Below are 22,374 nucleotides of genomic sequence, written 5' to 3' on the forward strand. Positions count from 1 at the left end.
CAGAGCGAACCTGCCTTTTGTCAACCGAACTGATTTGAATTCAGGTCAGAGATTTCCTTCCTGGTGTTTGAGATGCGAAGGCGCGCGTTGAGGGATGCGTCGGGATCCATCCAGGTCTGTTTCTCCCCCTCAGCCCCTCAGTCTCTGTTGCTGGATCTGGTTCCTGTTAGCGTCTCACACGTGCTCCGATTGGCTTGGGGTGCAGGACTGCGGTTTTCACCACACCCCGTGATAAATCCCGTTCTAGGTATTTCCCTGTGAGAGCCTCCGGAGCGCACTGGCGGGACCGCGCGCGCAGCGTTCACGGCTCTTTCTTTCTTTCTTTTTTTAAATGAGTGTTTTAAAAACTTTTGTCTGCTCTTTATACTCTTTTTGAACGTTTTACAATCTGAAAGGACCTTTTTAAAAAGCAGAGGATAGGCCCAGAAACTGATTTATTTATTTATTTATTTTTGGAGCGCGTAAAAACGCACGGAGCGCTCCATGGCGCACATGATCTGCAGGCTGCTGGCGGGCAGCGCGGCCAGCTGCGCGGGCTGGGTCTGTCTCATCGTCGCCACGGCAACCAACGACTGGGTCCGGACCTGCGACTACTCGGTGAACACGTGCGTGCGCATGGATGAGCTGGGCTCGCGGGGCCTCTGGGCCGAGTGCGTCGTCTCCACGTCGCTTTACCACTGCGTGGCGCTCAACCAGATCTTCTCTCTGCCAGGTGAGGAGCGTGATTACGCACCAATCCTACAATGAAACCCAGCCACGACCCTTAAACCTCAGGAGATTTATGATAAACTGGAAGAATTATGTTTATTTATTTATTATTTATTATAGGAGATGAGCTGATAAATGAATACATGGTTCAATGTGTATCCAAGCAAAATTAGGGATGACCAGGGTTGTTTCATGAGGATGGAGGGGCAGATTTGGTCAGAAATGTGTGAGGTAGCACAGTAAGGAGTCGGTTCCTGACGATAACGCGTCGATCCGACCTCGTGAAAAACAAACTCAGTCTTGAGAAACCTCTGTGTGACATCACAGAGGAGTTGTCCCGTTCTTCTTATGCCCTCTGTGGTTCTGACCTGGTTGACCAGCAGATAGTTTGATTAAGATTGACTTCAGGATGGGAATGGGTTTTAAAAACATTCTCCAAAGCTTTGCATTGAAAGGATTTATTACCAATAAACTGCATTTTAAGAGAATACAATGAGGTTTACCTTCGCTGACGAAGCATTGTGACTCAAAACACTAATCTGAGGCCATAAAACTTATATAAATAATAATTTGTGGTAAATTTATATATGAAATAACTGTGAAATTGTATCTTGAGACTGTGAATAAGAAGCCAGACAATAACAGCAGCTATGAAAATACTAATTAGTGGCCATTTAATGAAAAGCTTAAGAATTTGAGGTCACAGCCAAACACAAATGTATTTATTTGACAAATAAATGTATTTATTTGACAAATGCTTGTATTTGACAGAAAAGGATCTGTCACCTTTTGACGGATGCTTTTCTTCTTTTTATAGAAGAAAAGCATCCATAATCTTGATATGGGACCATCTTATGGGGGTATTATTTCTGATTTTGTACCAAAAAACAACAGATTCTGTTTCTCAGATATTTTAATCTTTCTGGCGCCAATCTCCAACATATATCAGCACGCTCTTCAAACACATGTTTCTGGTCTGTTTTGATAAAAGCAGACGTTTGCACATTCCTGACAGCCAGCGTACCACCCTGAGATAGTTCTCACCAGATGTTTCACGTCTCTCAGCCTTCCTGCAGACGTGCCGGGCTCTGATGATCATCGCATGTCTTCTGGGTCTGCCGGCGATGCTGCTGGCCGTCACCTCCATGGCCTGCGTGCGCCTGCCCAACGACACGGCCGTCGCCAAGAAGCGCCGCGCCATCATGGGAGGCGTCTTCTACCTCCTCATGGGTGAGGAGGACCGGCAGCAGGACTCACTGCACCCCCCCCCCTGAAACGCTGGGACGTTAATTCACCTTCATTCATTTGTAATATAATCATGAGATGTTTCGAGGTGGCCGTGACCTGGGAGAGACCTCAAGACCAAACCAAAGCAAAAGCCAGTGGCAGCCAAGCCTTCCCAAGACCCCGCCCCCAATTACACATGCCCTAGTTAGACCACGCCCCTAGTTAGACCACGCCCCCAATTACGACATGCCCTACTTAGACCACGCCCTATCTAGACCCCGCCCCTAGTTAGACCAAACCCTAGTTAGACCCCGCCCTAGTTAAACCCCACCCCTAGTTAGACCCCGCCCCTAGTTAGACCCCGCCCTAGTTAGACCCCACCCTAGCTAGACCACACCCTAGTTAGACCCCGCCCTAGTTAGACCCCACCCCTAGTTAGACCCCGCCCTAGTTAGACCCCGCCCTAGTTAGACCACACCCTAGCTAGACCACACCCTAGTTAGACCCCACCCTAGTTAGACCACGCCCTAGTTAGACCACACCCTAGTTAGACCCCACCCTAGTTAGACCACGCCCTAGTTAGACCACACCCTAGTTAGACCACACCCTAGTTAGACCACATCCTAGTTAGACCACATCCTAGTTAGACCACATCCTAGTTAGACCCCGCCCTAGTTAGACCCCACCCCTAGTTAGACCCCGTCCTAGTTAGACCACACCCTAGTTAGACCACACCCTAGCTAGACCACACCCTAGTTAGACCCCACCCTAGTTAGACCACGCCCTAGTTAGACCACACCCTAGTTAGACCCCACCCTAGTTAGACCACGCCCTAGTTAGACCACACCCTAGTTAGACCACGCCCTAGTTAGACCACACCCTAGTTAGACCACACCCTATTTAGACCACACCCTAGTTAGACCCCGCCCTAGTTAGACCCCGCCCTAGTTAGACCACACCCTAGCTAGACCACACCCTAGTTAGACCACACCCTAGTTAGACCACGCCCTAGTTAGACCACACCCTAGTTAGACCACACCCTATTTAGACCACACCCTAGTTAGACCACGCCCCTAGTTAGACCACGCCCTAGTTAGACCACACCCTATTTAGGCCACACCCTAGTTAGACCACACCCTAGTTAGACCACGCCCTAGTTAGACCACACCCTAGTTAGACCACACCCTATTTAGACCACACCCTAGTTAGACCACGCCCCTAGTTAGACCACACCCTAGTTAGACCACATCCTAGTTAGACCACATCCTAGTTAGACCACATCCTAGTTAGACCACACCCTAGTTAGACCACACCCTAGTTAGACCACGCCCCTAGTTAGACCACATCCTAGTTAGACCACATCCTAGTTAGACCACATCCTAGTTAGACCACATCCTAGTTAGACCACACCCTAGTTAGACCCCACCCCTAGTTAGACCCCGTCCTAGTTAGACCCCACCCCTAGTTAGACCCCGTCCTAGTTAGACCCCGCCCTAGTTAGACCACACCCTAGTTAGACCACACCCTAGTTAGACCACATCCTAGTTAGACCACATCCTAGTTAGACCACATCCTAGTTAGACCCCGCCCTAGTTAGACCCCACCCCTAGTTAGACCCCGCCCTAGTTAGACCACGCCCTAGTTAGACCACACCCTAGCTAGACCACACCCTAGTTAGACCCCACCCTAGTTAGACCACATCCTAGTTAGACCACATCCTAGTTAGACCCCGCCCTAGTTAGACCCCACCCCTAGTTAGACCCCGTCCTAGTTAGACCCCGCCCTAGTTAGACCACACCCTAGCTAGACCACACCCTAGTTAGACCCCACCCTAGTTAGACCACGCCCTAGTTAGACCACACCCTAGTTAGACCCCACCCTAGTTAGACCACACCCTATTTAGACCACACCCTAGTTAGACCACGCCCCTAGTTAGACCACGCCCTAGTTAGACCACACCCTATTTAGACCACACCCTAGTTAGACCACGCACTAGTTAGACCACACCCTATTTAGACCACACCCTAGTTAGACCACGCCCCTAGTTAGACCACGCCCTAGTTAGACCACACCCTAGCTAGACCACACCCTAGTTAGACCCCACCCTAGTTAGACCACGCCCTAGTTAGACCACACCCTAGTTAGACCCCACCCTAGTTAGACCACACCCTATTTAGACCACACCCTAGTTAGACCACGCCCCTAGTTAGACCACGCCCTAGTTAGACCCCGTCCTAGTTAGACCCCGCCCTAGTTAGACCACACCCTAGTTAGACCACACCCTAGTTAGACCACATCCTAGTTAGACCACATCCTAGTTAGACCACATCCTAGTTAGACCCCGCCCTAGTTAGACCCCACCCCTAGTTAGACCCCGCCCTAGTTAGACCACGCCCTAGTTAGACCACACCCTAGCTAGACCACACCCTAGCTAGACCACACCCTAGTTAGACCCCACCCTAGTTAGACCACATCCTAGTTAGACCACATCCTAGTTAGACCCCGCCCTAGTTAGACCCCACCCCTAGTTAGACCCCGTCCTAGTTAGACCCCGCCCTAGTTAGACCACACCCTAGCTAGACCACACCCTAGTTAGACCCCACCCTAGTTAGACCACGCCCTAGTTAGACCACACCCTAGTTAGACCCCACCCTAGTTAGACCACACCCTATTTAGACCACACCCTAGTTAGACCACGCCCCTAGTTAGACCACGCCCTAGTTAGACCACACCCTATTTAGACCACACCCTAGTTAGACCACGCACTAGTTAGACCACACCCTATTTAGACCACACCCTAGTTAGACCACGCCCCTAGTTAGACCACGCCCTAGTTAGACCACACCCTATTTAGACCACACCCTAGTTAGACCACATCCTAGTTAGACCACATCCTAGTTAGACCACATCCTAGTTAGACCACATCCTAGTTAGACCCCGCCCTAGTTAGACCCCACCCCTAGTTAGACCCCGTCCTAGTTAGACCCCGCCCTAGTTAGACCCCGCCCTAGTTAGACCACACCCTAGCTAGACCACACCCTAGTTAGACCCCACCCTAGTTAGACCACGCCCTAGTTAGACCACACCCTAGTTAGACCCCGCCCTAGTTAGACCCCGCCCTAGTTAGACCACGCCCTAGTTAGACCACACCCTAGTTAGACCACACCCTAGTTAGACCCCGCCCTAGTTAGACCACACCCTAGTTAGACCACACCCTAGTTAGACCACGCCCCTGACCCGCAGTTTGTTCAGGTGGGTAACGTTAGGCTTTTCTGGGATAAGTGAGAGGTTTTCCTGTTGGTCCAAGGCTGTTTCCACCTCAATTCTCTCCTGATACACTAAAGCAGGGGTCTTCAACCGGGGTTCCGCGACTAATGTCAACTTTAGAGTGGAAAAACGAGCTAGCTAGCTGTTTAAGAAAATACATTTCGTTGCGAAATTGACTTTGCTATTTCCTATTTAACGCTAGTTAGACCTGATGGATACATTTGTGACAATAACAAAGCTTAAAGCTGGAGATTGTAACGTTACAGCTCGGCCTAACGTTACTCCTTCCACGTCCCACAAGTTTCATCAACCGTAAACACATGTAGCTAATAACCCAGTCAGGAATTGGTTAATAAGGTGATATAAGCAGAATAAAACACATTCAAAAGTTATTATAAGCCAGACTTAAAACTTGACACATTAAAAATAAGAATTACAAGCGGGGGTCTCTGTTTTTCTCTCATCCAAGGGGTCTCTAGTCTAAAAAAGGTTAAAGACCCCTGCACTAAAGCGTGGGTGTGAACGCGTGGGAGACCAGGGTATGGATGGAGGTCAAGGTCGGCTGCCCAGGCCGCCACACAGAAGCATGCTAACGGTGTTTCTCTCCCCAGCTGCGTGCGGCATCGTCGCCACCGTCTGGTTCCCCATCGGCTCCAACAAACAGGAGCACCTGATGTCCTTCGGCTTCTCCCTGTACACTGGCTGGGTCGGGTCTGGGCTCTGCCTCCTGGGCGGCATCGTGGTCCTGTGCTGCCGACCCGCGGACATGGGCGTCCCGTCCAGGGACAACAGCTTCTACTACTCCAAACAGGGGGGCACGGCCACGCCGCTGGACCCCCCCGCCAACCACGCCCGGAGTGTGCGGGTGTGATGGAGCCCAGTTTTCCTTCTGCGCTCAGCTGATTCAACTCCCACTTAAAACGGGTTTGAGCTCGAGTTTCTTCGTTCAGGTTGAGGATGAACATAATATGGAAACTTCACTTGATATAAAATAGTTGTCTTTAATTTGAAGTTCCCAGGAAATGGCTGACAGAAAGCTGTTTCCTCACACGTGACACATTTAATGTTGATTTAGACACTTCTAAAGTAGTTAGCCTTTAAACTAAACCTTTAGTAATCTGGACACGTATATAACCACCATAACCACGTTTCTGCTACCGATTCAGAGCCAAGCGTAGGAGGAGGGTTTTTATTTTATTTACTTTCTGTCTCTTCTTATTAACTACATTTATGTTTGACGGTACGGAAATGTGTTTCCTTCACTTGGAAAAAATAAAAAAGCTCGGTTTTTCATGTATTTTTTTTTTCAGTTTCTTGTGGTGTTTTTTCCGCTCTGTTTTTCAGTGTATGTGGATGTTGTGTTGAACTTATTATTGTTTGTTATATTCACGCATGATGGAAGTTTTCCCAGTGTTGTGTACACCATGCTTTTATTGTGAAATAACTTCCGGTCTGACTGCCACGCGGACATTTTATGTTAAGTTTTTTTACAACGCTCTCTGTGTAAGTTTACAATTATAAAATATGTACCACGGTAATTCTGATGTTGTTTCCAGTGTCTTGAGAAGTAAATAAATACTACGTAGCAGATGAAGACGGTGTGATCCTTCTTCAATATGGCCAATGAAGCTGAAAGCGTAGCAGGCGGCGTATGGGCGGGAAAAATTACCTCGAGAACAGGGCAAAAAAAATAAAATACCACGAAAAACAGAAAAAATGATCCTGAAAAACAAAGCTTTTTTTCCCAAATTGAATGCAACAAACTTCCGTAGGACAGAAACACAGAAGCACATAATTATTTTACGATTTTCCCGACTTACAAACGCACCAAAAAACGTTGGTCGCTAAATATTGGAGATGAACGCTGGTTTGAAATAGTTTTCAAGTCGTTTTAACTGCTCCACAGTTCGGCAGCACTCTTGGAATGGTTGAGTTACGCTACAAGGCTACGAGTTGGCTACGAGTTGGCTACGTTAGCCATTAGCTCCCGGGACACGGTGGCTCTGATTCACCGTCGTCTTTTGTTTGCAGCGGAGCAGTCACGTTGGTTCAGTCTCAACGTCTGAAGCAAACAGATCAGTTCAGTTACTGATTCGTTTCAGGGACTTTTTTCATCACGTATGAACCACGATGCCACTTCGCGGGCGGGTCGGGCCGACGGCGGGAGCAGGAGCCACTTTTCCGGGGCTGGTCTGATTCATGTGTTTAAGATCATTAAAACATGACCCTCTACTGTATAATCCTGCACAATCAAGCTGTTTTATGTTCCACTGTCATTTTTACATGTTTTAACTTTTTTCATATTTACAGCATAATCAGTGCTTAATCTGGCCATGTTTGTTTTTTATGTCTTTGTCTTTTTTTATCAAAGAAGATACAAACAATTAAAGTTTAATTTTTACCCAAAAAGAGTCTCGATATTTTTTTTCACACAAAATGAAACTTTAATTCCAACACAATCATTCTCATTTACACGCTCAGCGCTGAAAAACATCCAAACAAGAGACACAAAGGTGATTGAAGGTCAAGAACAAAGTGTGCCAACAGAAGACGAGGAAGTTCTAGAGCCCTGCGTGTTCAGGGGGGGCGAGGAGGCAGCGCCGGCCGTCTGTGGGGGCCCGCTGAGATATGAACGGGCTCAACCGGGTTGGGCCCCTGTGGATTGTTTTGATAGTTTTGCTCAGGTACTTGGTTGATGAATTAGCTCAGAAAACTGGCGGCATTTATGTGTTGGGCCCAAGTGGACTTCACATGAAGCAAAAATGGAACCAGCAGACGATGGCCACCTTTTTAACCCTTTTAACTGTTGGTGTAAAGGACGTCACCTCCGTCCAGGTGTGAAATATGCTTATTTCTGCGGTAAACATTGACATTTCAACATGGAGGTCAAAGAAGATTGAGTTGCTGTTGGAGCCAGCCCCTAGTGGTCAGTGCAGGAACTACAACCTCTTCCCACTTGGGTCGTCATCAGCCCAGAAGTTGGAGCTCGGCCGTGGTTGTGTGATGTCAGATCACCTGACTCGATGAACCTTGGCCTTTATGTGGGTTTCCATGAACGGGGGTTCCCGGGTAAACAGAACCCTCTAGCAGGGCCGACCCCGTCGTCCGTGTCTCCGTTACACGGCAGCGCCACACAGGAACCATGATGGCGGTAGTGCATCTTTTTTTGCAGTTTGCACATGGACGCTACAGGTCCCAGAGCAACTAGACATAAAAGAATTGAGAGACAGCTTGAGGTGCATTTTTCTTGTAATCTCCATCTCCATCAAATGTATTTTAGGCCAAATGTTTCTCCAACAAGAATTTCCTGCTTGTAGCCTGTTTTTCCCACAAAGGTTCCTGAAAGCCTCTTTTGGAGGGACGATCCCGGTAACGGAGAGATGGACAACTACCCAGAAACCCCGCTGGTGGAAACGCACTTCCAGGGCCTTTCTCAGGGACATTTGCTGCGTGATGCGCTCAGCTGAAACTAGTCTCCCTCAGGCTCTGAAAGCTTCTCGGTTCTGAATTTTGTAAAGTAAATTTAGTTGCAGATCTGTTTGTCATGAAATAAAAACAGAACAATTTCGGACCCACTGAACCCGACAAAACAAGCCAGTCGTCGCTAGAGCATGCTATCATGAGTGACGTGCAGCGTGCTGCTGGAAGGCTGCAGGTTTGAATCCTGGATCATGTGAGGAACCCGCTTGTTGGCTCTTTCCTCTGAATCTCTCTCCTCTGGTCCGAGCCTCAAGGTCGTCACCGTTGACCTCTGAGGTTACCTTCGCTGTGAGGGTTTGTGTCGTCACTGGCGGCTCGTTGTGGCGTTTACTTTGTACGTTATCCTGATTTTATTTCACTTTTTTCAGTTCTTGAGAGAAGAAAAAGACCAAACTTAAAAACAACAACCCTCTCATCTCAGTCATCTTCTTCATCAAACCCAAAGTTGGTCCGTCCTCTGGACGTGCCGTCTCTGCCCGCGTTCTGGCCCCCGCCGCCGGACTGGTACCCGTACTGGTCAGCATCATCCTGGTGGCGGCTCTGCTGCTGTTGCTGCTGCTGCTGGTACCCCCCCTCATCCGGGGCAGACCAGCCCCGGTAGGGCTGCTCATCCCGCTCCTGCGGGTGGAGGTCGTCGTCGGGGGAGAGGCTGTCGTCCAGGGGCTCGTCGTAGCGCTGGTACGAGCTAGCGTGCGCCTGCTGCTCGCGGGCGCTTAGCTCCAGCGTGCTGTGCCAAACGCCATAACAACCGTAGATCAGCAGACCTGAGGACGGAAACACGTGGAGTTAAAAGCAGAAACGTCCGAGCGAAGCCAGCGTGGGGTCCAGATGGAAACGATCGACGGCCGGTTCTAAGGAAACCTGGACGTGCAGCCGGTTGCTCTGCTGAACTCGCTGCCCCCTGAACGTTTGTCTGAAGGTCCAGAACCGTGTCCTGTTTCACTGTTTCACGCCACATTACGCTTTCAGGACCTGTTTTATCTATCAATGGGGTTCATCACCAATCACTCATGAAACTAATACGCCTTTTCTATGGAGCCAAATCAAGGCCAAAAGTTTTGCTAATTTGAAAATAAAATTTGAACCTGAAAATTCTTTTTTTCAGTTTCACATCTTTTTTTTTCAGATTCACTTTTTTTTTTTCAGTTTCAGATCTTTTTTTTTCAGTTTCACTTATTTATTATAACCAAACCAAATTCATTTACAGAGAAGATTTTACAGGTTTCATCAGGCTCTCCACGCATCTGGGATCAGGTATCCAGAACTTCCTCGTAGATGTCTCAGTTCTGGAGGATAAATCATACGATTGTAATAAAATTGTGAAAAGGAGCTGCGGTTTTCTCACAGAAACACGTCGTGACCAGAGTTATTATAGTTGACGAAAACTAAGACTAAAACTGAAACTAACAGTGAAAATAAAACTAAATAAAAACTAAAATCAACAATGTAAAACTAACTAAAACGAAATAGTACGCCGGTAACATTTTTCCTTTTGTGCCTTAATCCTTTTTTTTCTAATTGTAATTACTCAAAATAAAGAATATAAAGTATTTTTGTACTCTATGGCACATTAATTCTATCTGTGAGTCAATACCTCAACAACTAAGACTAAATCTAAACTAAAACTGACCAGTTTTCAATACTAAAACTACTGATGCAAACTAATAAATACTAAACTGACATAATCGAACAAACTGGAAATAAGAACTTAAACATCCTTCCGGACAGCTCATCTGAAGGACTGCCAGCTCCGGAGATCCGACCTCACCAGACCGCCCTCACGTAATATCACGAACTGAGGAGGTTATTCAGATGTAGAACCGATCAATATTTTGGTTTCAACTCACCTATGAAGCACCAGACGGCGAACCGGGCCCAGGTTAGAGCAGACAGCTTGAGCATGAGGTAGGTGTTGACCAAGATGGCCGCCACTGGGACGAAGGGCACGCATGGCGCCATGTAGGGCAGCCGCCGCGAGCTCTCCGGCTGCTGCAGGATGAGGATCAGAAGCTTGGCCAAAGATCCCACCATCAGCGTGGCCATCAGGCCTGAAAACACCAGCCCTGCTCCGCCCCCCCGCTCAATGCCAAATATGATGGTGGTCCAGAGGAGGAAGGACAGGATGAAGAGGAGGAGGGTGCACCTGGTCACGGTGCGGCCGGTGGCTGGGGTGGGCCGCGCTGAAGAGTCTGGCATTCCCAGCCTGAGCCGCAGGGTGTGGTAATGACCGCCCAGGAGCCTCTTCAGCGGGGAGGGCTGGCCTGCGTGGAAGTCTGAGTCCTCTCCCGCCCCCTCCGTGCCACCCGTGTGGTAGGAAGACGAGTCTTCGACCAGGACGTGGTCATCTTTGTTGGGGGCGGGACCTGCGTCGGGGGGCTCCAGGCCGTCTTCCCCCAAGTGGTTCTGCTGCGCGTCGGCCCGGTCGTCCGGCTGGTAGCGCAGCAGCAGCACGCACACGCTGACCAGAGTGTAAGCCAGCAGGGTACCGATGGACATCATCTCGATCAGGTCCCGGAGGCTCACCAGCAGAGCCAGGACGGCCGCCAGGCTCCCCGACACCGCGCACGCCAAGGCGGGGGTGTGCGTGAGGGCGGATATATGCGCCAGGAACCTTAGACGCAGACGACACGGGTTAGCCCACCCATCCCGACTGCGGCGGTGAGCTGCAAGCTCACTCACCTGAACAGCAGGCCGTCCCGCGCCATGGCGTAGATGACCCTGGGCATCGGGAACAAGGAGCCCAGCAGGGACACGGTGAGACCGGCTATGGAGCCGACAGCCACGGCGTACTTCCCCCACACGAAGCCGTGCACGGCAAACATCTCCATGAGAGGAGCCGAGCCGTCGATCAGGTCGTAGGGGACCATGAGAGTCAGGATCACGCTCACCTGTGCACGCGGACAGACACGGGGACAGTTTTACAAACACTTACTGGATGGTTGGACTCCGCCCAAGCTGCCGCCTGTCACCGGTGCTACTCAGGGCCTTTGTGGACCCGAGTAGGGGCCAGTTTGGTGCTTTATTTCACATGACGTGGTTCTGGTGGCTTCCCCAAATCTGGGACCATGGACCCCCCTTTGGTCGGGTCCAGGAGTTCCAGTGTCAGGGCAGAATGGAGCGGGGTACCGATAGGCGGATCCGGACCATGCATTGGAGAAGATTTTACTGCAAGAGCAGTAAAATCTCCAAAACTGAGAGTGAAAACCTGCCTTTTTTTATTAGGCAGTAAGGCGCAGTAGAACAGGAATCAATTACACATTTACATTGAGTATTATATTATTTCTGTATGGAAATCTACAAAATATAGGATATTTGACACCATAAAAATACTGTGCATCTCGATGGAATGAGAAAAAGATATACAGTCTACCTCCTAGGATGTTTTTTCTTGATTTAACAGATCATTACACACTTCAATGAAAATAATAATAATGATGAATAAATAACTGAAAATTATTACTCAAAAAGTAATAATCAAGTATTAAAGCTACACAGTATAAATTAAAAAATAGATGAATAAAAAAAACAAAAAACAAAGAAAACAGAAAAAAAACAAAGAAAAGTAAAAAAATAAATAAAAAGGAAGAAGAAAGTGAAAAGACAGAAGAGAGGGAAGGGGGTCCATCAATCAGAGGGCAGGGACTGGAGAGAGTGGAAGAAGATAAGAAAGGGAAGCCACTTATTATAAAATTTGTTAGAGCTACCTTTCACTGAATATCTGATCTGTTCCAGCTTAGGAAAAGACATGGTATCGTAGAGTGAAACCTGCCTTGAGGAACTTCCCCTGCAGACCGTTGTGCGTCAGGAAAACCAGAACATGTGTAAATATGTGGAGGACGGACGTACTGACCGACACGTAGGCCGTGAGGCAGGCGACCAGCGAGGCAGTGATGGCGTACGGGATGGAGGTGTTGGGGTTTTTCGCCTCCTCTCCTGTCGTTGCGATGATGTCGAAGCCGATGAAGGCGTAGAAGCAAGTCGCCGCACCTTGCATCACCTGAAAACCACCACCGTCTGGGTGAGATTGGAGATCCCGGCCGGATTTGTGGCCGGAGCACCTGAAACCGCGGCCACTCACCCCCGACCAGCCGTACGGCAGGAAGCGCCCGCCCTCCCAGTTGCTGGCCGACAGGAAGAAGAGTCCGGCGATGATCATGAACACCCAGACCGCCATGTTAACCACGTTCAGGACGTTGTTGAAGCCCACGGTGTTCTTCACGCCGAGCGCGATGATCACGGTGACCAGCAGAGCGATGCAGAGGGCCAGCAGGTCGGGGTACGTGTCCTCACCCTTACCTAAGACAGACGTGGCGGTAGGGATGGGCGGTATGGACAAAAAAATTTATCACGATCATTTCTGGCATTTATCCCGATAACAATAAAAATGAGGATAAAAAAATTACCAATTCCACTCCACCTTTGTAAAAAGTTTAGAATACTAAATGCTACTAAACTACACCAATTAAATTGAATTAATAAAAACCCATTAAATGAGTTACACCTGTACTGCAAAACTGGAATGATTCAGATCCGCCATGTTCGTTACACAAAAACCTCATCAATGGGAATTTATCTTTCTTTCTTTCTTTCTTTCTTTCTTTCTTTCTTTCTTTCTTTCTTTCTTTCTTTCTTTCTTTCTTTCTTTCTTTCTTTCTTTCTTTCTTTTTTTCTGGCTCCTTTCTTTCTTTCTTTCTTTCTTTCTTTCTTTCTTTCTTTCTTTCTTTCTTTCTTTTTTTCTGGCTCATTTCTTTCTTTCTTTCTTTCTTTCTTTCTTTCTTTCTTTCTTTCTTTCGTTCTTTCTTTCTTTCTTTCTTTCTAATATCTATTTCTTTCTTTCTTTCTTTCTTTCTTTTTTTCTGGCTCATTTCTTTCTTTCTTTCTTTCTTTCTTTCTTTCTTTCTTTCTTTCTTTCTTTTTTTCTTTCTTTTTTTCTGGCTCATTTCTTTCTTTCTTTCTTTCTTTCTTTCTTTCTTTCATTCTTTCATTCTTTCATTCTTTCTTTCTTTCTTTCTTTTTTTCTGGCTCATTTCTTTCTTTCTTTCTTTCTTTCTTTCTTTCTTTCTTTCTTTCTTTTTTTCTGGCTCATTTCTTTCTTTCTTTCTTTCTTTCTTTCTTTCTTTCTTTCTTTCTTTCTTTCTTTCTTTCTTTCTTTCTTTCTTTCTTTCTTTCTTTCTTTCTTTCTTTCTTTCTTTCTTTCTTTCTTTCTTTCTTTCTTTCTTCCTTCCTTCCTTCCTTCCTTCCTTCCTTCCTTCCTTCCTTCACGTACGTTGTGCGTGGATTTAACACAGAACCATAAATCAGCTTTACACAAAAACTTCATCAATGGGAATTTATCATTTTTAGATGATGAGATTTAGATGATAGATGATGATTCTTTTGACGGTATATGGTGAACGGTGAAATATCGCCCATTCCTACGTGGCGGGTCAGTGAGACAACAAGCACCCAACCCCCCCCCACCCGGAGGCGTCCCCTCACCGAGTCCTCGGAGCTTGCCCAGGTGTGTTATCATGTAGTCGCTGATGGTGTGATTGGCCAGGGAGTCGAACATGCTGCTGAGGGCCGACGCCCCCGCGGCCGTGCCGATCAGGTACTCCAGGATCAGGTTCCACCCGATGAAGAACGCCACGAACTCCCCCACCGTCACGTAGCTGTAGGTGTAGGCCGAGCCGGTGGTCTTGGGGACGCGGACGCCGAACTCGGCGTAGCAAACCCCTTCAAAGGAAACACATTCACGTGAATGATGGTTGGGAGGTTTCAAGCTGATCACGTAAAGCACTTATGGTTTCTTTTATGGGTTTCTTTCTGGGTTCTGGTGTCTTTATTGGACACTTCCATGAGTCTGTGCTGGGACCTGAAGACCTCCAGCTTCTCCACCCCTCCAATAATCCTCTAGACCTCTACAAACACCATCCTGCCATCTACCTTCAGCGTGCTTCTTTGACGACTGAATCGATATCGTACCGTTGGGTTTCCATGTGCTGTACTTGTTTTAACGTATATTTACCTTTACTTCCATGTGTAGCATACAGTAACACCTCTCACGGTTTCGCTGCTTTACAAATTTGCATTGTAAGTAGGTAAGTAAGTTTATTTCTATAGCACCTTTCACAGACAACAGAATGTCACAAGGTGCTTCACCAAAAACATAAAACATCAATAATAACATGAATAAAACACTACAATAAAAGTAGAAATACGATAAAAACAAGACAATACCGATAAAAACTCCTAGAATAAAAGTACATAAAACAACCATCTCACTACTGATGTTCAAAAGCTCGGAGAAACAGGTGGGTTTTTAGTTTGTTCTTAAAAGCATCGATGGAGTCCAGCGAACATGGAGATGGCGGGAGATCGGTCCAGAGCCTCTGTGCCTGGAAGGAGCCATCTCCTCGCGTCTTAAAACGGGTACGAGGGACCATGAGTAGGCTCTGGTCACATGACCTCAGCCTCCGAGATGGAGAGGGGGGCGTAGTAGGTCCTGGATGTAGGAGGGGGGCCTGACCATGCAGAGCTCTAAAAGTCAGGACCAGGATTTTAGAGTTAAAATGAAAAGGGTTGGTGAGCCAGTGGAGATGTGAGTCCTTCTATTAGAGCAGGTCAGCAGCCTTGCTGCAGAGCTTTGGACTTGCTGAAGACGACACAGTTCCTGCTTGTTTAAGCAAGAAAACAAACTGTTGCAGTCGTCCAAACGAGACCATACAAAAGCATGAATAATTACCTCCAGATCATTTTTGGAAACAACTGTTCTTAGTTTGGAGATGTGTAAACACAGTTTCTCGTCTGCTGCTTGAAGTTTTGTTCTAATGACATGTCTTTGTCAAAGACAACATCAAGATTTCTCAGGCTTGACTTAAATGAGACAATCAAGTCACCTAAAAACTACACATTGTGCATTGTGTTCTGCATTCTGATTGGCTGAACAGTCTCCCCGCTTCTTCACTTCCTGTGTGTCAATAACGTTACGGTTTAATATGTACTGTACATGTACATATACGTAAAACAGCTTGCCAAATTTAAGTTTGTACATTTTCTCCAGAACCCATAATGTCGAGAAAACGTGCTGCACCAATTCTCCCATTCAGATCCAGTTACTCGGGTCGCGGTGGGGCGGTGCTGATCTCTGCAATTTGAAGCCTTGTATAATTGTAAAAAAACGGGTTCTTTATGGAACGTAACCCCCGCGAAAAACGAGGGATAACTGTACTTCATTAATCCCCGGAGGTAAATTAACCAAATTCAAATTATTAATCCTCCTTTTATGTTAGTTTCTCAGGGGAGTGCAGTAATATTCACATTAAATTATCCAAAAATCCCAGTAAAACTTGTTTTTTATATAATTTTAACACTGATGTCAACATTAAGTGCAGCTGTGCCGTTTACTGCTCACAGGTCCGGCTGCGTTGAGGATGATTGACTCATTTTCCATCAAAATACCTTTTAAAAACTGCTTTGTGAACAGCCGGATATAAAATACAGTAGTTTTCATGGTATTCATTTTCATGTTATTTTATTGTTCATAAAGTTTTGCTCTATTTCAAGCTCGACCCTGATTCGTCGCGGGGTTCCTCCAACCAGCTTTCCAGCGTAAAACTGCATGTTCGGTGCAGGTTTGTGCTTCATTTCATATGTTGATTACACCTATTAAGCCACGCAGAAGAAGTATCAGGGTCAGAGGTCACCAACAAAACTTTAAAGGGGACTGGTTCCAGCTTTGAAACAGCTGCGTCTTCTCGTTTAGCGAATTAAACCTCGGGTCATTTCAGGACCCGACCCAGCTGACTGATCTGAGCTGAAATAAGAGCTAGTAGAGTTGTTGACATTTGAATAAGGACAAATGTTGGTGCAATAGCATAATCACTTTGGAAAAGATAAACCAGCCTAGCTAAGGTATGTCCCTGTGACTGGTTGGCGTGTTCCAGTCGGCTTACCTTCAGCCGAGGCTGGATGACATCACTTCCTACCGACATGCAACCATGTCATAAAACTAGCTTCAAACCGACCAATCGACAGGTCTGTTGTGGTTTTCTACGTCTTTCCCTGCTCAGCTCTGAGACTTTTACCTGACAAGATGGAGGCCACCGCTGCAATGATGAAGGACAGGATGACCCCCGGCCCAGCCATCGCCTTGGCAACCAGCCCGGCGACCACATACATCCCCGTGCCGACGCAGCTGCCGACCCCGAGCGACACCAGGTCCGCCGTGGTCAGAACCTTCGCCAGTCCGACAGCTGACCCCTCGGCCATCTCGGTGAGGTCGTCTGAGTCTTGAGCCATGGCGCCCAGAGGTTTGGTCCGCAGCAGGCGGGAGTACATGGCGTACCAGGCGTCGCCCAGCGACACGCGGCCCAGCCACGCCGCCATCTCTGCCTCCCCTCTCCCTTCCCCAGCAGCCGAGACGGAAGTCACTCAGTCCCTCCAAGAGTTTCCTCAGTCACATTGTTTCCGTCTGATGGAGAGCTTCCTAAAACCCGGTGTTGAGGCTTCATCGCAAACCCGAAATCCTGACGAGGAAACTGTAAAAACAGGGAGAACATTTCATCAGATCTTTACACAAGTGAACGACAATGTTGTGGTTTGATGGTCAGTGATGGTGGAACTCCCACTGAGCTCATTCATGACCTGTAGGCAAGGCAAGGCAAGGCAAGGCAAGGCAAGTCAAGTCAAGTCAAGTCAAGGCAAGTCAAGGCAAGGCAAGGCAAGTCAAGGCAAGGCAAGTCAAGTCAAGTCAAGTCAAGGCAAGGCCAGCAAGGCAAGGCAAGGCAAGGCAAGTCAAGGCAAGGCAAGGCCAGCAAGGCAAGGCAAGGCAAGGCAAGGCAAGTCAAGTCAAGTCAAGTCAAGTCAAGTCAAGTCAAGTCAAGTCAAGTCAAGTCAAGTCAAGTCAAGTCAAGTCAAGTCAAGTCAAGTCAAGTCAAGGCAAGGCAAGGCAAGGCAAGGCAAGGCAAGGCAAAGCAAGGCAAATCAAGGCAAGGCAAGGCAAGGCAAGGCAAGTCAAGGCAAGGCAAGGCAAGGCAAGGCAAGGCAAGGCAAGGCAAGTCAAGGCAAGGCAAGGCAAGGCAAGGCAAGGCAAAGCAAATCAAGTCAAGTCAAGTCAAGTCAAGGCAAGGCAAGGCAAGGCAAGGTAAAGCAAGGCAAGGCAAGGCAAGGCAAGGCTTTTTTGATTGATTGAAGAATTTATTAGAAGAATTGCATAGGATCAGGTACAGTTTCATGACAGTACAGATTCGCTGATACAAAGTCAACTAAAAGGCATTATTCCAAGAAAGCATTACACTTGTTTACATTGGAGACCTTTTTTTAAATTCATATAACATTGAATGACATACAGGTAAGAAGCAGTACTTTGTAGGGAAGATTGTAAAAAAAAGAAAAGGGGGGAATTACTGTTATTTTGCACCGAGAGAGACTAAAAAGGTGATGAGACAAATAGAATAAGCTAGGTAATACAAAACAAAACAAAAAAACCAGAAACAATAATCAGAAGGAACAGCGGGATGTGCAGTAGAGGCTTTGATTCTTCGCAGTTACGAGTAGCAGCCTCCTGTAGGTGGCTTTTTAGGGCAGACTTGAAGGAGATTAGGGATTTGCTCTCTTTTATGGCTGTCGGTAAGGAGAGGCAGGGCAAGGCAAGGCAAGGCAACAAAGGCAAATGTATGTATTTATGTATAGCAGGTTTCTGCAACAAGGTAATTCAAAGTGCTTTACATAACAGAAAAAGAAAATACAAAAATGTATAAAATTACAAAGCAATACAATGCAGTAATTAAGACAACAAAAGGTAGGTAAGAATAACATTGTAATATTTAGATTAAAATAATTTGAAATAAAAAAATAGATTATTTAGAAAATGTTGTCAAAGACAGCTATAAACAAATGGGTTTCTCCCCTTGTATTAAAATAGCTAAGGTCTAAGAGCCAATTAATGGACAAACTATTATTTGAAAACATGTTAAAATATGTTATTTAGCATTTCTTCTTAATTCATCTTCAAATTAAAATATTAAGTTATATGTTCTTTTCAATATTTACTTACAAATTCAGGGCGAAAGTACAATTGTTGTTATTTTAATATAAAGCTGTGTGTCATCATCATAGTTATAGTAACTTATCTTGTTGTTTATTATAATCTGAGCTAATTGAAGACTTAGGGCCTGATTTACTAAAGGTTTGCATGCGCAAAAACGTGTGCAAACTTGACATCACCCGCAGCGTGCAAAGAGGACTGCGCCTCTCAAATGAGCAAAATACCACACGCTGTTCATTTAGTACTTTTGCCCTGATGAATAATCAATATGGGGCGTACCCGGCAGAAATCGCTAAATACTGGGAGGGGAAAATGCAAATAGCTTCATTTACCACGCGCAATGAGATTTACCAAGCCTGAAAGTTATTGCGGGGATTGTGATTGCGTCTGTATTTAATACGTTTGAAAGGAAGGTGCTAATCTGCCCAGCATTACGCACCGATGGCTGCTGTTATTGTGGCAAGGAGGCGACATCGCCAAAATCAAAGAATACGCAGAGAGAGAGTCTTTATTCCGCTGCATGCTATTTTAAAAATGGTTGCACAAGTTTTATTAAAGGCCACTTTTTCTTTAGTTCTTCGCCTTATATCTTGCCACCTTCTTTTAACCTCATCTGCCGTTTATTCTATCGCAGATTTTTCCCATATTGCGTTTCTTTTGGTAATGTTTAAATTTCTTTGCTGTAGTTCATGAATGTGTTTATTTGCCTCTTCCACTAATATCTCTAACTCCAACTCGTCAAATTTCATTTTGCGCTTGCGACTATCCTGCTTTCCATCCAGACTCTCCATGGCGCAAACCGTAAGACGCGCAACACCTCATTTAAATACTGCGGTTTGCACCTGTTATCAATTGCGCAAGCATTCTTAGTTGATCACCCGCAAAACACACAACAACAGCACGTGCAAACTTTTTCAGTGCACACGCAATTTAGTACTCTTTATTTAGGATCTTAGTAAATCAGGCCCTTAGACGTCAAACAGAAGGGGGGCAAGGATGGAGCCTTGGGGGACTATTGAAACAAAGTAGGCCCTGAACTTTAAGTTAGACAGTCCGACCCAGTTTTATACCGTGTAATAAGTAGTAAACCGTGATCAACAGTATGTCCCTTTGAGGACATTTCCCCTTTTTCACCACTTTTTTGTTAAGTATTGTCTTTTTTAAGTCATTTAAAGTCTTTCAGTATAAATGAAGTCTCCTTGTGGCCAACAGGAGTATCTTTTTGGGGCTCCTTCTCCTTCTCATTCCCATTTGGGAATCGTTTTGTTTTGTGTTGTTTTGAGTCTCATTGAGTCATTTACATCTCTTTGTAATGAAGTCCGTCTTCTGTGACTCCCTGTGCCCAGCTTGAGTTTATTTGTTGTTACTGACAACTTCTAGGTGAGTTTGCGTCTCTAGAGCTGCAGAGATGCCAGTTAACATTCACAACAGGACCTCCTATTTCCACTTTACAGCAGTGTTGGCTCAAGGTCCCTTTTATTCTCTAAAATATGAATGATATGCTCTGTTAGCTCATCAATACAGAGCTAAATACCTTCCTTCCTGCTGAAGCTCCATCTCCAACTGTGCTGATGTCGTAAACTCCGTCAGTGAGGGGAAAACTGAGGCCAGGCAGAAACACTTTTTCACCAACTAAATAAAGCTCTTATCTCTGGGCCACAAAGTCGAAGTTCTTTAGATTATGGGATACTGTAATGTTTTGTGAAAGCACACACTGAGGTTTCTGTGGGCTCTGTGAATGCACATCTGAAGAGAGAAGGTAGAATGAAGAAGCGTCCAGTGAGTCTCTATAGGAGCATCGATATGTGGCTTCGGTTTCTTGACTTTTGGTATCGCTGATCTTGGGGATGCCTGTCTAAGGTGCACACCTGAATTTCTCCCAATGTGAGGTTGGAGATGCTCCGGCAGATCTCCATAACCCTGGATGGGAATAAGTGGTGGATGGATATCAAGGATTTGATTGGCAATTCAATCCACTTTGCAAAAATCCCTCTCAGAGTTTGAATGACTGGTACTTGTGGCCCAGTGTCATTATAGCAGCCCTGTCTGAGCCCTCTGGTTCAAGGGTGCACCAGGTTGGGTCCTCGGCCTCAGAAAGCCTTTTTCAGTAATCCATCCTTTCAGGTGATGCTAAGACGAGACGCCATCAGCTGGTCTCCGTACTCACTGGAGCGAAACTCCCTCTCTGAAACATTAATGACGACCGTGGATCCAGTTTCACAGTGGAAAAGTACAATGACGGGACCAAAAACCTACAGCGCTACCTGTGCACCTGTGAATCTGCTGCTTCACAGTCAAACAGGTGAGTTTTATCCCCTCCTAACCAACCATCCGTCAAAGACAGAGCAGACAGGTGGAGGCAGACAGACACGACTCAAACACCACAACCATCAGTTCAATCATGCAGTCCCGAGAACGCAGGTATTACACTCACTCGCCGGGGTTCTCGTCCTCAAGCAGGCGGTGGAGTCCACGTCCTCCCGCTGAGCTGGAGGAAATGGTGACGATGGGAGACGGTCGTGTTACATCATTCAGACCTGGTACCATGTGATTGGCCTGATGAAATATTCATCGGGAGGTTGTGCTGGAGCAGAGCTGATGTTTGCTTCTGCTGCCGTCCACGCCTGGGATCCGGCCAGCTGCTTGTGGGCAACGTCACTCATTAACCGAAACTAAACGTAAATGCAGAGTTTTAAAACTCTCTAGGCTTCTGCAGGAGAGGCGAGGGCTGGTTGCATCCGGGTGTGGTTCCTCAAATCTGACTTCAGCAGTGGTCTAATCATTGCTGTTCATCAATCTGGGAATAGTTTCACATGCGGACAAATCTGTTTGTTACCTTTTATTAACTTAAAAGTGGCAGAGGTAGTAATAATCTATTATTTACTGAGAACTAACTGAGAGGTTTTCTAAAGGCAATAAAAATGCGGAGGCCACAAACAACAAAAACAGCAAAGTGATTAAATTCATAGCACCCTTTCTTTTAAATGATATATTTAGTTATGTGTAAATGCATTTATCATACTTCAGAAAAACATTTAGTGTGTGAGGGTGTGATGGATTAATTTCTTTATTTGTAAAATAAAGGAATGTGAATTTTGTTATTTTCACATAAACCAGTCACAGTTCCTCAGAGATGCACTCTTTGTTTTAGTTTCATGATTTGAAATATTGATGCATTTGATTTATCATATTTATCTGTAAAATGTTTGGATAACAAGTGTTTTTTCCTTTTTTTTGAGACAGCATCAATACACCTGATTCTAATGAAAAGTCATCATCAGCTCATTCTTCACATAATTCTGCACAAGTCAGTAAACACAGTCTTTTGTAAAACGTTATGTTGAAACAAACATACTGGACTACGGCCCTCGAGGACAGACTTCGGGCACCTCTGATCTGGGGGGCTCAAAGTTTCAAAAAGGTTTAGACGACCACAAAATAACCGCAGAGAAGCGCAAAACATCGACTGTCGTCTCAGCCTTTGACCCTGAATCTGACTTTTGGGGTTATTGTTCAGTCAAACACGCTCCGAACATGTCAAATCTAAGGTTTCAGCAGCCGGAGCTTCTCTCTGAAACGTGACCCGGACTCGGCCCGGGCCGGTGGACGTCTGGCGGTGTGTTGTTGTAACCTGCTAGTAATCGGACCCACAGAGTCTGATTACA

The 22,374-nt window shown here is 46.3% G+C and overlaps 2 protein-coding genes across 2 annotated transcripts; one reads left to right on the forward strand and one right to left on the reverse strand.

Moving 5' to 3' along the window:
• The first annotated feature begins 9 nt into the window (after nt 1–9).
• cldn11b (claudin 11b) lies at nt 10–7,530 on the forward strand. The gene is made up of 3 exons (XM_061713289.1): nt 10–712; nt 1,774–1,938; nt 5,814–7,530. The coding sequence occupies exons 1-3, from the start codon at nt 484–486 to the stop codon at nt 6,071–6,073; spliced, it is 654 nt and encodes a 217-aa protein (XP_061569273.1). The 5' UTR covers nt 10–483; the 3' UTR covers nt 6,074–7,530.
• Nucleotides 7,531–7,660: 130 nt separating this feature from the next.
• LOC133423129 (probable cationic amino acid transporter) lies at nt 7,661–21,196 on the reverse strand. The gene is made up of 8 exons (XM_061713272.1): nt 21,144–21,196; nt 16,749–17,201; nt 14,161–14,397; nt 12,761–12,978; nt 12,533–12,679; nt 11,362–11,570; nt 10,530–11,293; nt 7,661–9,446 (listed from the first exon to the last, which is right to left on the reverse strand). The coding sequence occupies exons 2-8, from the start codon at nt 17,047–17,049 to the stop codon at nt 9,100–9,102; spliced, it is 2,223 nt and encodes a 740-aa protein (XP_061569256.1). The 5' UTR covers nt 17,050–17,201; nt 21,144–21,196; the 3' UTR covers nt 7,661–9,099.
• Between the last annotated feature and the right edge of the window lie 1,178 nt (nt 21,197–22,374).

Source organism: Cololabis saira, chromosome 22, assembly GCF_033807715.1.
Source record: "Cololabis saira isolate AMF1-May2022 chromosome 22, fColSai1.1, whole genome shotgun sequence".
Classification (NCBI taxonomy): domain Eukaryota; kingdom Metazoa; phylum Chordata; class Actinopteri; order Beloniformes; family Belonidae; genus Cololabis; species Cololabis saira.